General features: G+C 49.4%; 1 protein-coding gene across 8 annotated transcripts in view; it reads right to left on the reverse strand.

The window, feature by feature from the left end:
- Positions 1 to 12,519, reverse strand: part of HM13 (histocompatibility minor 13) — a 55,268-nt gene that overhangs the window by 24,630 nt on the left and 18,119 nt on the right. For 7 of the 8 annotated variants that reach the window (XR_004246033.2, XM_032142935.2, XM_032142931.2 and 4 more), the window contains exon 3: positions 6,762 to 6,844. Coding sequence is in view for 7 of the 8 variants with exons in the window: in XM_032142935.2 (XP_031998826.1) it covers positions 6,762 to 6,844 (83 nt within the window). In the remaining variant the exon portion in view is untranslated. Of the gene's footprint in view, positions 1 to 6,663; positions 6,845 to 12,519 lie in introns of all 8 variants that reach the window. The other variant, XM_058432829.1, reaches the window with a different exon arrangement.

The raw sequence follows: 12,519 nt of genomic DNA on the forward strand, positions 1-12,519 counted from the left end.
TTTGTTAACATGAAGGAAATGCAAAGCAGAAGCAGATAGACTTTCAGGCAAAATACCATTTTTGGGAGAGCAGAGGATCCCAAAGTCTGGCCCACATGCCACCTATATGAGTCCCTTGTCAAGAAGCATATCTGTGGACTCCCTTCCAAACCTATCAAGTTAGATGACCTCACAGTCACCCCCACCCCACTCCATGACTTGACATTCTGCTCTCCAACAGCAGGATTGAGTTTTACAGACTCAGCTGGAATCAATCAGCCAGATGAATCATAGCCCCTGGGCAGGATCACCATCACATTCACTCCTTCCACAAGGCCTCAGTTGTTTTAAGACCAGCTTGGCCTCGTCTCTAGAAGCATTCTCTCTGATTACCCAGCATGCCCCACCTCCCAGCCAGGAAGGAAGCAGAGACCTTTTCTGGACTTTTTTCAGAGCAAGATTAGCAAACCAAGGCCTCTTGACCCAGCCTGGTGGCAGTACTGTGGAGTGGCCCAGCCCTGAGGCCTGCTCTGCCATGTGGCTGTGGGAGAGCCATTCCAGTGGCTCTGTCTCCCTGGACTTCAATCTTCTCATCTGTATACAGGGCTAACAATACCACCTGTCTCAGAGCATTGCCGTGAAGATATGAAAGAAGGCAGGATGAATGCTTTGCCTGACATGGAGTCTTTAGCAGGGATGAGGCAGGCCAGGGGTACCCAGGTCACAGTGATAAAGGGAGGGAAAAGGGAACTCTTTTTTTTTTTTTTTTTTTTTTTGAGACCAAGTCTTGCTCTTCGCCCAGGCTGGAATGCAGTGGCGCGATCTCGGCTCACTGCAAGTGCCGCCTCCTGGGTTCATGCCATTCTCCTGCCTCAGCCTCCCGAGTAGCTGGGACTACAGGCGCCCGCCACCATGCCCGACTAATTTTCTTTTGTATTTTTAGTAGAGACGGGGTTTCACTGTGTTAGCCAGGACGGTCTCCATCTCCTGACCTCGTGATCCGCCCACCTTAGCCTCCCAAAATGCTGTGATTACAGGCGTAAGCCACCGCGCCTGGCCAAGGGAACTCTCTTCTAAAGACCCTGGTGGCATGGAGCAAGATGTAGATTCAAGAACCCTCTCTGGCCAGGTGCAGTGGCTCACGCCTGTAACCCCAACATTTGGGAGGCTGTGGCGGATCACTTGAGGTCAGGAGTTCGAGACCAGCCTGGCCAACATGGCAAAACCTCATCTCTGCTAAAAAAATACAAAAATTAGCCCGGCGTGGTGGCAGGAGCCTGTAATCCCAGCTACTCAGGAGCCTGAGGCAGGAGAATCGCTTGAACCCGGGGGGCAGAGGTTGCAGTGAGCTGAGATTGCACCATTGCACTCCAGCCTGGGTGACGCAGCGAGACTCCGTCTCCAAAAACAAAAACAAAAAACCATCTCTGGGCCTCCATTTCTCCACTTGTCAAAGAGCCGATCCCTCCTAGCCTGTAGGGCTGTGGTATGAATGATGGGAGGGCTTTGTGAACAGAAGCACAGCAGGTGCAAGGCAGAATCGGAAATGGGCTCCCACAAGCAGGGTTCTGAGGCGGTGGGAGGCAGAAGCTGGGTGGGTGACGGGAAGCTACTTTCAGATTAGTTTGCTGAATCAGTTTCGGGGGCGTCTGAAGCCAGGGTGCGAGTGCAGGTATGGACGGAGGCAGAAAGGCAGGCTGAAGAGCTAAGCCCTTTGCCCATCTTAGCCAGCCTCTTCCTTAGGAGCTTGGTGCTCAGCTTCTCAACCAGCAGAGTGTGATAGTTAAAGACATGGACTCTGGAGCCAGACTTCCTGGGCTCAAATCCTAACTCTGCCACTTATTAGTGGTCTGATCTTGGGAAACTTACTTAACTGCTCTGTGCAACTGTTCCTCATCTGGAATGCTATAACACCTTTCTTGTAGGGCTATTGAGAGGATTAAATGAGCACTTGGCACCCTATAAACTTAACTGCAGCTTCAACTTCAAGTAGCAAGTCTCTAGATTGTTATCTTTGTTATTCCAAGAAAAGAGAGGCTGCTTAGCACTACACAGGGGAAGAGTCAAGTGACCTGGCTAGCGCGAGCCTGTGGACTTGAGAATAGAGGCCCTGTCTCATCATCTTCACCCTACCCTGGGGTGAAGATGCCTGGTGCCTGCTAGACATCTGCTAAAATGCTTGCTGAATGACTCTGAATGCAGACTTTTGTAGCAGGCAGAGATTCTTCCTGGCCCTTGATGGCTCATGTCAAACGTAAAGGTCATTGCTTCCCACTGACAAGCCACATCCTGGTGCTCTTCTCCCCTGGGGGTGGAAGGCAGGGTCAGTGAAACTGGTGACGTGGCTTCCTCCTCTGAGGTGGCAGATCTTGCCCTTCTGGGCATTTTTTCCCTCTAAGGTCAGCTGGGTGGGGCACGAGCTCAGACACAGATGATGAAGTAAGCCGAGGTTCCTTTTGCAGGAAGGATGTCTTGGGTTTGAATCCTGGTGACTACACAAGGTAAAGGCAGGCTGTGGCCCCTGCCCTCCTCCAATCCCCAAGGCTGGGGTTTGTTCCCAAAGAGGCTTAATGTGGGCTAGGAAGTGGTAGTGGAAGTGGAGGGAATCCTGAGAACCTCAGCCTGTGCTGTCACAGCTCGGGTGCAGCTCTCTGCAGCCTTTCAGCAGGCCTCTCCTCTGCCAGTCCTTGGGAGACCACAGGCTCAATGGCAGGAGGTGGCCAGCCCACCCTCTTTAAGCTCCCCCCAGTTCACTTTTGCCAAAACTGTAAGGAATAGGGATTTTGGAGTCAGACAGACCTGAGCTCAAAACCTCACTTTGCCCTTACCAGCTGTGAATCCTGGTGGTCACATAACCCCTCTGAGCCTAATTTCTCTGTCTTAGACCTTTGGATCTGTTGTTTGGATCCTGAGGAAAGTCTAAGTTTGTGGATACAGGTAGCTGATCAAAATTCTAACAACAATGTAGACTTTCCTTGAGAAAATATTTAAGAAAACTCGATTTAATTGAAACATCCATTTAATTAGTGGACCAACTTTCTAAAAAGCATGATCAAATCATCCCCTACTTACTAAAATTATTTTCACTGGATTCAGTTCTTTTCCATGTTAATTTTACAATAATGATTTCCTTCATCTGACAGTTTTTGGTCCCCATCAAATTTTTTAGTGGACCAGCTTTAACCCCATATGGTGAGCATCCCTTCTGCCTATGGCTATCCATTATTCTTATTTTTATTTTTATATTTTGAGATGGGGTCTTACTTTGCTACCCAGGCTGGAGTGCAGTGGCATGATCATAGCTCACTGCAACCTCTTTGCCTCCCAGGTTCACGTGATCATCCCACCTCAGCCTACTGAGTAGTTGGGACCACAGGCACGCACCACCATACCCGGCTAATTTTTGTATTTTTTGTGGAGACAGGGTCTCAACGTGTTGCCCAGGCTGGTCTCGAACTCCTGAGCTCAGGTGATCCACTGGCCTCGGGCTCCCAAAGTGCTGGGATGACAGGTGTGAACCACCATGCCCAGCTGATCCATTATTTTTTATTTATTTATTTTTTTGAGACTGAGTCTCGCTCTGTCGCCCAGGCTGGAGTGCAGTGGCGCAATCTTGGCTCACTGCAAGCTCCGCCTCCCGGGTTCACGCCATTCTCCTGCCTCAGCTTCTCCGAGTAGCTGGGACTACAGGCACCCGCCACCGCGCCCGGCTAATTTTTTGTATTTTTAGTAGAGACGGGGTTTCACCGTGGTCTCGATCTCCTGACCTCGTGACCCGCCCGCCTCGGCCTCCCAAAGTGCTGGGATTACAAGCGTGAGCCACCGCGCCCGGCCCATTATTTTTAAAAGGTATGGTTTTCCCAGGTCAAATTTTGTTGCTCTAAATTTCATTAAGAAAATGATTCTTCTGCTAGTTTCTAGTCACTCATACATTTTACCATGCGCAGTTTTAGCTGCTGCTGGTTTTATTTTCTGTTGATAATATCTTTCTCTAAAAATTATGAAGTGGCTAAAAGACAGATAGATAACTATTTCTTTTTTTTTTTTTTTTGAGATGGAGTCTCCTTCTGTCACCCAGGCTGGAGTGCAGTGGTGTGATCTTGACTCATTGCGACCTCCACCTCCTGGGTTCAAGTGATTCTCCTGCCTCAGCCTCCTGAGTAGCTGGGTGCACCATCACACCCGGCTACTTTTTTGTATTTTTAGTAGAGACAAGGTTTCACCATGTTGCCCAGGCTGGTCTTGAACTCCTAACCTCAGGTGATCCACCTGCCTTGGCCTCCCAAAGTGCTGTGATTACAGGTGTGAGCCACTGTGCCCAGCCTCAATTATTTCTTGACATAGATTAATCATCTATGAGAAATTTGGGACAATGTCCCTTAGTTATTATTTCTAAAAGGGAAAAAAAGTCTTTGGTGTCAAGATGATAAAGGTTCAAAATACCCTGCCTGGGCAGCTGGGTAGAGATAAGCTCTTCATTGTAGGGTTGTTGCAATAACGTTAAATAATCAGTTCCTCAGCACACAGCCTAACAGTGGCTTTCAAAACACACTGGGCTCTCTCTGAGGTGGAGGCTGGGCTGTGGGAAGACTTGGGGGTCTCAAGCGTTTCACAGATGCTGGGGTAGGATGGGCTAGAGTTGGGGAGGATCCTAATCAGCATGGGAAAGGAGGACACCCAATGTCTGGAAGTGACTGCCCCCACCCCACCCCAGGTCCACCACGAAAGGACAGGTTTGTCCTGTGAGCAAGGGCGACTGGGCCTGCCATTATCTTGGTTGGGTCCAAGTCACTCAGGTTCCCTGGCCCTCCATTTTTCATGATGCGGGGCTGGACTAGAATTCCCCCAAGCTAGCTAGAATAAAATTTTGTGGGTGAAGAGTCAGTGCAGGTGAGGACAACAATGACCTCAGTTGGAATACCAGAGGTGAAGTCCCAGCTGTGTAACCCTGGGCCAGCCACTAGACTCACTGTGTGCTTGGCACTGTGCTCTAGGGATGTTACAGCCTCGGGTTCACTAGACCCTCCCCACACCTCTGAGGAGGTACCTGCGGTCTCTCCATTTTATAAGTAGAAGTACTATGCTCAGAGCTTGAGTAATTTACACATATTAGAGCTGGCAGCACCAGGTGTTGGTCCCAAGGCTGCCTGCCTCTTGACCCCATGCTCCTGACTACCACACTGTCCTGCCAGTGTGCCTAGAAGAATGAAGCCACATTCATATTGACTTTCTTTTTTTTTTTTTTTTTTTTGAGATGGAGTCTCACTCTGTCACCAGGCTGGAGTGCAGTAGCGCGATCTCGGCTAACTGCAACCTCCGCCTCCCGGGTTCAAGTGATTCTCCTACCTCAGCCTCCTGAGTAGCTGGGACTACAGGCATGCGCCACCATGCCCAGCTAATTTTTTTTGTATTTTTAGTAGAGATGGGGTTTCACCATGTTGGCCAGGATGGTCTCGATCTCCTGACCTTGTGATCCGTCCGCCTCCGCCTCCCAAAGTGCTGGGATTACAGGCATGAGCCACCACTGGCCTCATATTGGCTTTCAATGCTTTTGGGAGAAGATTCTGCCTATGCCCTCAATGTGCACAAACTGTCTAGCACCTGACCTCTCCATCCTTTGTATGTCTTCCAGGTTTCCTACCCTTCAAAGAAAGCTAAGTTCAAGTTGAGTTCCTTCCTTCTGGGAACCCTGGCCACCTCTCGGTCTATCAGTGTTTCTCAGCCTGAGGCTGCACCTCTTCAACGGGGCAGACAGAAACATACTGGGACATCTTTGTAGTCACAGGCTGGGGAAGACTGGTATGCAACTCCCATTTGGTGAGCAGGGCAAGGATGCCAACTGTTTGTAATGCGTGGGATAGTCCTGCAGAGTGGAGAACTGGCCTGTCCAAAATAAAAGTAGCAACCCCCTCTAATGGACCACTCTCCCCACTGAAAGGACACGAGCATGTGGCAGTTTGAGTTAGGGTAGCAGTGGGAAGAGGATGGGCTCTGGAGCCACACCTGGGTTTGAATCCTGGCTCTGTTGCTTATTAGCAGTGTGATCCTAGCAAATTTCTTAACCTCTCTGGGCTTCAGTTTCCATGACTATCATACAGGTGCGAAAGCAAAAGCAACCCATATAAGGTTGTCTGGCAGGTTAACACAGATAATGACAGTAACAGCTAATAGTTACTGAACACTTTAAATCGCCAGATACTGTGCTAAAAGCTTTCCACATGACCCCATGGGAAGGGCACTATTATTTTTCTCCACATTCACCAGGAAATTGAGGCCAGAGAGATTAAGTAACTTGCCCAAGATCACAGAGCTATTAAGTGGCAGTCTGGACTCAAAGTCAGGTAGTCAAATGCCAGAGCCCATGCTCCTAACTTTTCACTGTGCTGCCTCTGGCTCCTTACGAAACAAGATCTTGTGTGAGGAGCCCAACATGGCACTTAGCACACAGCTAGGCCACAACACCCGGCAGGTGGTACTGGTGTTACTCACCTGAGTACTGTCACAACTAACATGACATTACTGCTCACAAATCACTTTCCCAACAGCTGTGGTGGCAGAAACACCCACCAGATCCTCATCATGTCTATAAGGAAACTGTGGCCCAGAGAGGTCATTGTTCTTGTCCTAGTCATCTACAGTGTGCAGGGGAAAGAGTCCCTTGAGTTTTATAGCCAGGATTCAAACCTGGCTCTGAATGATGCCAAAAGTCATGTTCTCATCCAAGACCCTGTACTGGTTCCCGAGAAAGCTGCTTCAAATGTTGCAGAGAGATGCCTTCTGACCTGATGGTGTGGGACAGGGCCAGGATTCCCAGCACGAAGAAATACATGGACAGCAGGAGGTTGATGTACTCCTGGGAGAATATCTGAGGCAGAAATACAAAGAGAAACAGGAAGTTAGGGTTGCTAGTAGCTGTGAGGAAACCAGAGTCCCTGCTTCTCTTCTGGAGGTTGGTCTCACCCTTCTTGAGTTGGGGGACAGTCAGGAAGAGTCTCAGACAATACTAGCGGCATTCTAGTTTCTGCAGCTGTGGGGGAAAGGGGAGAAACCTCAAGCCCCCAGATGTACCTCGCAAAGGGGTCTGTAGGTTTACGTTTAGTGGCCCTATTATCTGGAGAGAGGCAATTATGTTTGTGCTCAGAGTGCTGCACAGGGGTTCTGAAGGGATAAGGGAGTCTTCAGTATAGGGCCCCAAGAGAGCTGTTGGAACCTCAGAACTCGCTCTTCCACGTTTCCTTCTCCCTGTTTAATCATCCAGGGAGCCCCTACAGAGTGGCCACCCAGGCCCCAAGCATGCTAGTTACAAGATATCTGTCCCACTCCATTCTCCACATTCTGCTTTCTGATGATTCCTCCTGCAGTGGTGGCTGAAGCTATGACAGCATCCCTGACAGCTGCTTCTTGGTCTTTTCGTCACTAGATGAAACTTCAGAAATATTCTGTCACAGTGTTCCAGTCAATGGTCACGTGTTAATTCTAGACTTTGGAAAGGCTATGCCATGGTGCATGTTTGCTGCATCCCTGATGAATTTGTTACTATCGTGGTCTCTAACCTGGAGGGAATAATGTGCTGTTGTGTGGGGTGTAGGGAACCTGGCCACTCTCAAGCAAGGCTGTTTTGGAATCTGCTGAACATCTGTCAGATCATGTCACTCCCTTACTGGAAGCCTCTCCGCAGCTAACCTCTGCTCTCATAAGCTGAAAGCTCACATCCACCTGTTGGCCTCTTGCCCTCGTGGTGGCCACCACAGGTCTCCTGAGCCTTGGCTCACACATGCTCTTTCTCTACACACTGCAGCCACACTGGCCTTTTTGCAGTATGATGTGTGTGCTACATGCCCACCCACAGGCAGCTGTGTACAAGCTCTCCTGCTGCCTGAGATGTTCTCTCTTCTCTCTTCACCAAGGCCACCCCTACTCAACGTTCTTTAGCTCCCAGATCAGAGAAGCTTTGCTCACATAGTTTCTATGACACAATAACCCCTCAGTAATTCAGCCCATATTGATTGATTGCCTACTACGTGCAAGGCATTGTGCTAGACACCAGTGATTCAGCAAGGAATCAGGCAAAGTCGCTGCTCTCCTAGAGTTCACGGGCCAGTGAGGGAGAAAGAATCTCGAAAGAAACAGTTACATATATTGTTAGGTGGTAATGGGCACTAAGAAAAGCAAACCAGGGCAGAGAGATAGAGAATGAAAGGGCAGAGCTGCTATTTTAGACAGGTGGTCAGGGAAGGCTCTGGAGGAGAGGACATAGGAGGAGAGTCATAAACGAAGGGAGCAGGTGCAAAGGTCCTGAGGTGGGTGCATGTTCATGTGTGCAGGGACTACAGAGGGCCTGTGAGCCCAGAGCTAAGGGACCATGGGGACAGTGTCAGGAAAGTAGGCTGGGCGGGAAGAGGGAGCCAGACCCTGCAGTGCCATGGGAAAGCCTTTAGATTCGCCTGCATGAGACAGGCTGGTACTGGAGTGCTGAGGGCAGGGTTTGACATGATCAGACAGCATGAGAGGACCCCTCTGCTGCTGTGTAGAAGACCCTGAAGGGCAAGAGTGGAAGCAGGGAGCAGGAGAGGGGGACGGTGCCCTGCCTTGGGGGGATGGAGGGGAAGTGATGAGCAGTGGAAGGATTCCAGATCTGTTCTGCTCCCTTGACCCCCACCCTCCCTGAGATGGAGTTTCGCTCTTGTTGCCCAGGCTGGAGGGCAATGGTGAGATCTTGGCTCACTGCAACCTCCACCTCCTGGGTTCAAGTGATTTTCCTGCCTCAGCCTCCCAAGTGGTTGGGATTACAGGCATGCACCACCATGCCCGGCTAATTTTGTATTTTTAGTAGAGATGGGGTTTCACCATGTTGGTCAGGCTTGCCTTGAACTCCTGACCTCAGGTGATCCACCTGCCTCGGCCTCCCAAAAGTGCTGGGATTACAGGCGTGACCCACCGCACCCAGCCTCCAGATCTGTTCTGGAATTGGAGCTGCAAGATGTGTGAAGGGGCTGGATACAAGGGCTTGGGGGATGCAGGGAGAAGGATGACTCCTGGAGTTTCGGCTGAGCTAGGACAGTGCAGGTGCTGTTGTGGATAAGGGGCTTGGGCAGTTCACCTTAGGTGGAGGTTCACCCTGAGCTGGTTCTTCCATGCTTTCCTGGTGCTATGGACCTCACCTTAATATCACTTTGTACAGCTGTAACTTCACATCTATCTGTGTGATTGGTGTCTGTCTCTACCACTTAACAAGATGTTTCTTGAGGACAGGGACGGTCAGCTGTTTTTCTCACTTCAGTATCCCCAGTACCCAGCCAGGGCCTGATGTAGCAGGCTCTCAATAAATGCAGAATGACTGAATGGAAGGGCAAATTGGTGGTCCATGTTACTGCTACAAGAAAAAGACCTATGAGCAGACTTTGTAGGCATATGGATTGTGCTTTATTTATGAAGATGTGGCATACCTCTCACATTGCATTCTTTCAATCTGAGCCCTTGGGGCAAACTGCTCTCAGGCCACACCTCTGAGCTTCTGGTTGGTTTCACTGTGACCCATGTGGATTGGGCACCAGGTCTCACTTTCCTTTGTGTTTTGGCTGCTAAAAAGCCAGAGCCACAACTAAGCCCATTTCTAGCAAGAGTACAGGCTTTAGAGCATGGGGTATGGGTGTGGTCCTCACCCAAGGCTTGTTTTATCTTATTTTAATTTTCTCCTTTAACTCTATTTCTTCTTTTTTGTTATGCTGTTGGATTTAATTTTTTGAGTTGCCTCAAAGGAATCAATTTTAAATAAGGTGGGATAAAGTAAATACTATGTTTGTGAAATGTTACTGTATTTGTGAAATGTTACTATATTGTAAAAATTTGTGAAATGTTACTACATTGTAAAAATTTAAAACTTATTTTAAAAACTTATTTACAGTTGCCTCAACATCCCCACAAATAGGCTATGAACATTCTGCCCAGGTTCTCCTTCTGGCCCTCTTCTTCTTCTTCTTCTTCTTTTTTTTTTTGAGACGGAGTCTTGCTCTGTTGCCCAGGCCGGAGTGCAGTGGCACAATCTCGGCACACTGCAAACTGCGCCTCCCAGGTTCACGCCACTCTCCTGCCTCAGCCTCCTGAGTAGCTGGGACTACAGGTGCCTGCCACCATGCCCGGCTAATTTTTGTATTTTGTTTAGTAGAGACGGGGTATCACCATGTTACCAGGATGGTCTCGATCTCCTGACCTTGTGATCCGCCCGCCTCGGCCTCCCAAAGTGCTGGGATTACAGGCGTGAGCCATTGCACCCGGCCCATTTCTTTTTCTTTTTTTTCTTTCGAAACAGGGTCTCACTTTGTTGCCTAGGCTGGAGTGCAGTGGCCTGATCTTGGCTCATTGCAGCCTCGACCTCCAGGGTTCAAGTGATCCTCCTGCCTCAGCCCTCAAGTAGTTGGGACTACAGGTGTGTGCCACCACGCCTGGCTAATTTTTGTATTTTTTGTAGAGACAGGCTTTCACCATGTTGGCCAGGCTGATCTTTAACTCCTGGGCTTAAATGATCTGCTGCCTTGGCCTCCCAAAGTGCTGGGATTACAGGCGTGAGCCATGGTGCCCAGCCTCTGGTCCTCTTCTTCTATAACCTAATACCATTCAAACACAGGTAAATCCCCTCATGCCCTTTGCTTGTACTACCCTGAGCCCCAACAGAGGCACTTGCCCAGGGGTCCTCCTCTCTCCTTCCTTCCCTCTGTCCTCTCCCCCTTCTCCCCACCTGCTTGGTTGAGTGGCTTCCTTGAAGCTCCTCCCATATGGCCCCCTGTGTGGCATGCATGCCTCCTTCTCTAGAACATGTGAGTGCAGTAAATCCGGTAATTTCATAAGCCTCTCTGAGCATAGTTTCTGTGACTATGTGAGAGTGATCCTTAAAAGACTTCATAAAGTGGGCTGGGTGCGGTGGCTTGCGCCTGTAATCCCAGCACTTTAGGAGGCCAAGGTGGGAGGACTGCATGAGGCCAGGAGTTCAAGATCAGCATGAGCAACATGGCAAGACCCCATCTCTACAAAATAAAAAAAAAATTAGGTGGGCGCAGTGGTGCATGCCTATAGTCCCAGCTACTCAGAGGGCTGAGGTGGGAGGACCACCTGAGCCTGGGAGTTTAGTTATTGCAAACTATGATCGTACCACTGCACTCCAGCCTGGGTGAAAGAGTAAGACTCTGCCTGTAAAAACAAGAACAGAAAAACCTCACAAGGGGAACTTCTTTTTTACAACACAATTGGTGATGAGGATGGGATCATTCTAAACTCAGGGTGAAAGTCCTTGAGAGAGAGGCATATGAAATGAAAGGATTTATTATACTCACAGGTCCTACAGAAGGAGACCCATGGCCAAGTGCCTTCTCTGGGGCTCAGGGTGAAAGACACAAGCAAAAGGGGATCTCACTGATGTGTCTGAATGTCACTAGGTCACAGTAGAGGAGGGCAAGAAGGGGAACTTGTGGCAGGGACCAGCCTTACACACTGGCACCTGTTCACCTGAGCAAAGTGTTCATGGCCTGTTTGTGGGATGCTGAGGCATCAGGAAAATATGAAGTTTTTTTTTGTTTTTTTTTTTGAGACGAAGTCTCACTCTGTCACCCAGGCTGGAGTGCAGTGGCGTGTTCTCGGCTCACCACAACCTCTGCCTCCTGGGTTCAAGCGATTCTCCTGCCTCAGCCTCCCGAGTAGCTGGGACTACAGGCATGGGCCACCGTGCTCGGTTAACTTTTTTGTATTTTTAGTAGAGACGGGGTTTTACCACGTTGGCCAGGCTGGTCTCAATCTCCTGACCTCAGGTGATCGGCCCACCTTGGCCTCCCAAAGCGTTGGGATTACAGGCGTGAGCCACTGCACTTGGCCCTGAAGTTTTAAAAATGTACAATGCAGTTACAAACTCCAGTGCCCCAACCAGGAGGAGGGGAGGAAAAGGGCCGAGGGAGAGCCGCTGTGGTGGGCTGTTTTTCTGTTAAGCAAACCAACCAGCCAGATGTCGGGGGTAGTCCAGGAGGAGCCCAGTGGCTGTGCTGTCCAGACAGCTGCCTTTCAGAAATCTTACTGGGGACACTCTAGAGGCACGGGGAAGAGGTATACTCTGTGCTTCTGGCACGAGGCAGACTGAGGCTTACCTGCCCAGAGAGGAGGAAAGGCTGAGCAACAGGAAGCCAGTCCCTTAAATAAAAATGCTCACACCCACTGCTGCCAGAAATTCCTTTTGGGAGCATCTGGTCTAAGGAAAGAATCCTAAATACTAAAAATGTTAGAAGGTCTCTCAAGACTTCAGAAATATCTGCCAAAAGCAAAGGCAGAAGCAATGGCTGGATGTACACAGAGTCACAGAGAGATCTTAAGGTACAGAGAGCGGAAAAGGAAACAGAGGGAGATGCAATGCACAGTTCTATTTATGGAAATGCAATTCCCACTCATACACACAGATACACCAACACTACATATTTTATAAGAAACATACACATCTAAGGACAGAAGTCAAATGCATTAAAGCAGCTGCCTCTGGCAGAGAGAGAAATGAAGGTGGGAAAT

Source organism: Hylobates moloch, unplaced genomic scaffold (assembly GCF_009828535.3).
Source record: "Hylobates moloch isolate HMO894 unplaced genomic scaffold, HMol_V3 SCAFFOLD_21, whole genome shotgun sequence".
NCBI classification, from domain to species: Eukaryota; Metazoa; Chordata; class Mammalia; order Primates; family Hylobatidae; genus Hylobates; species Hylobates moloch.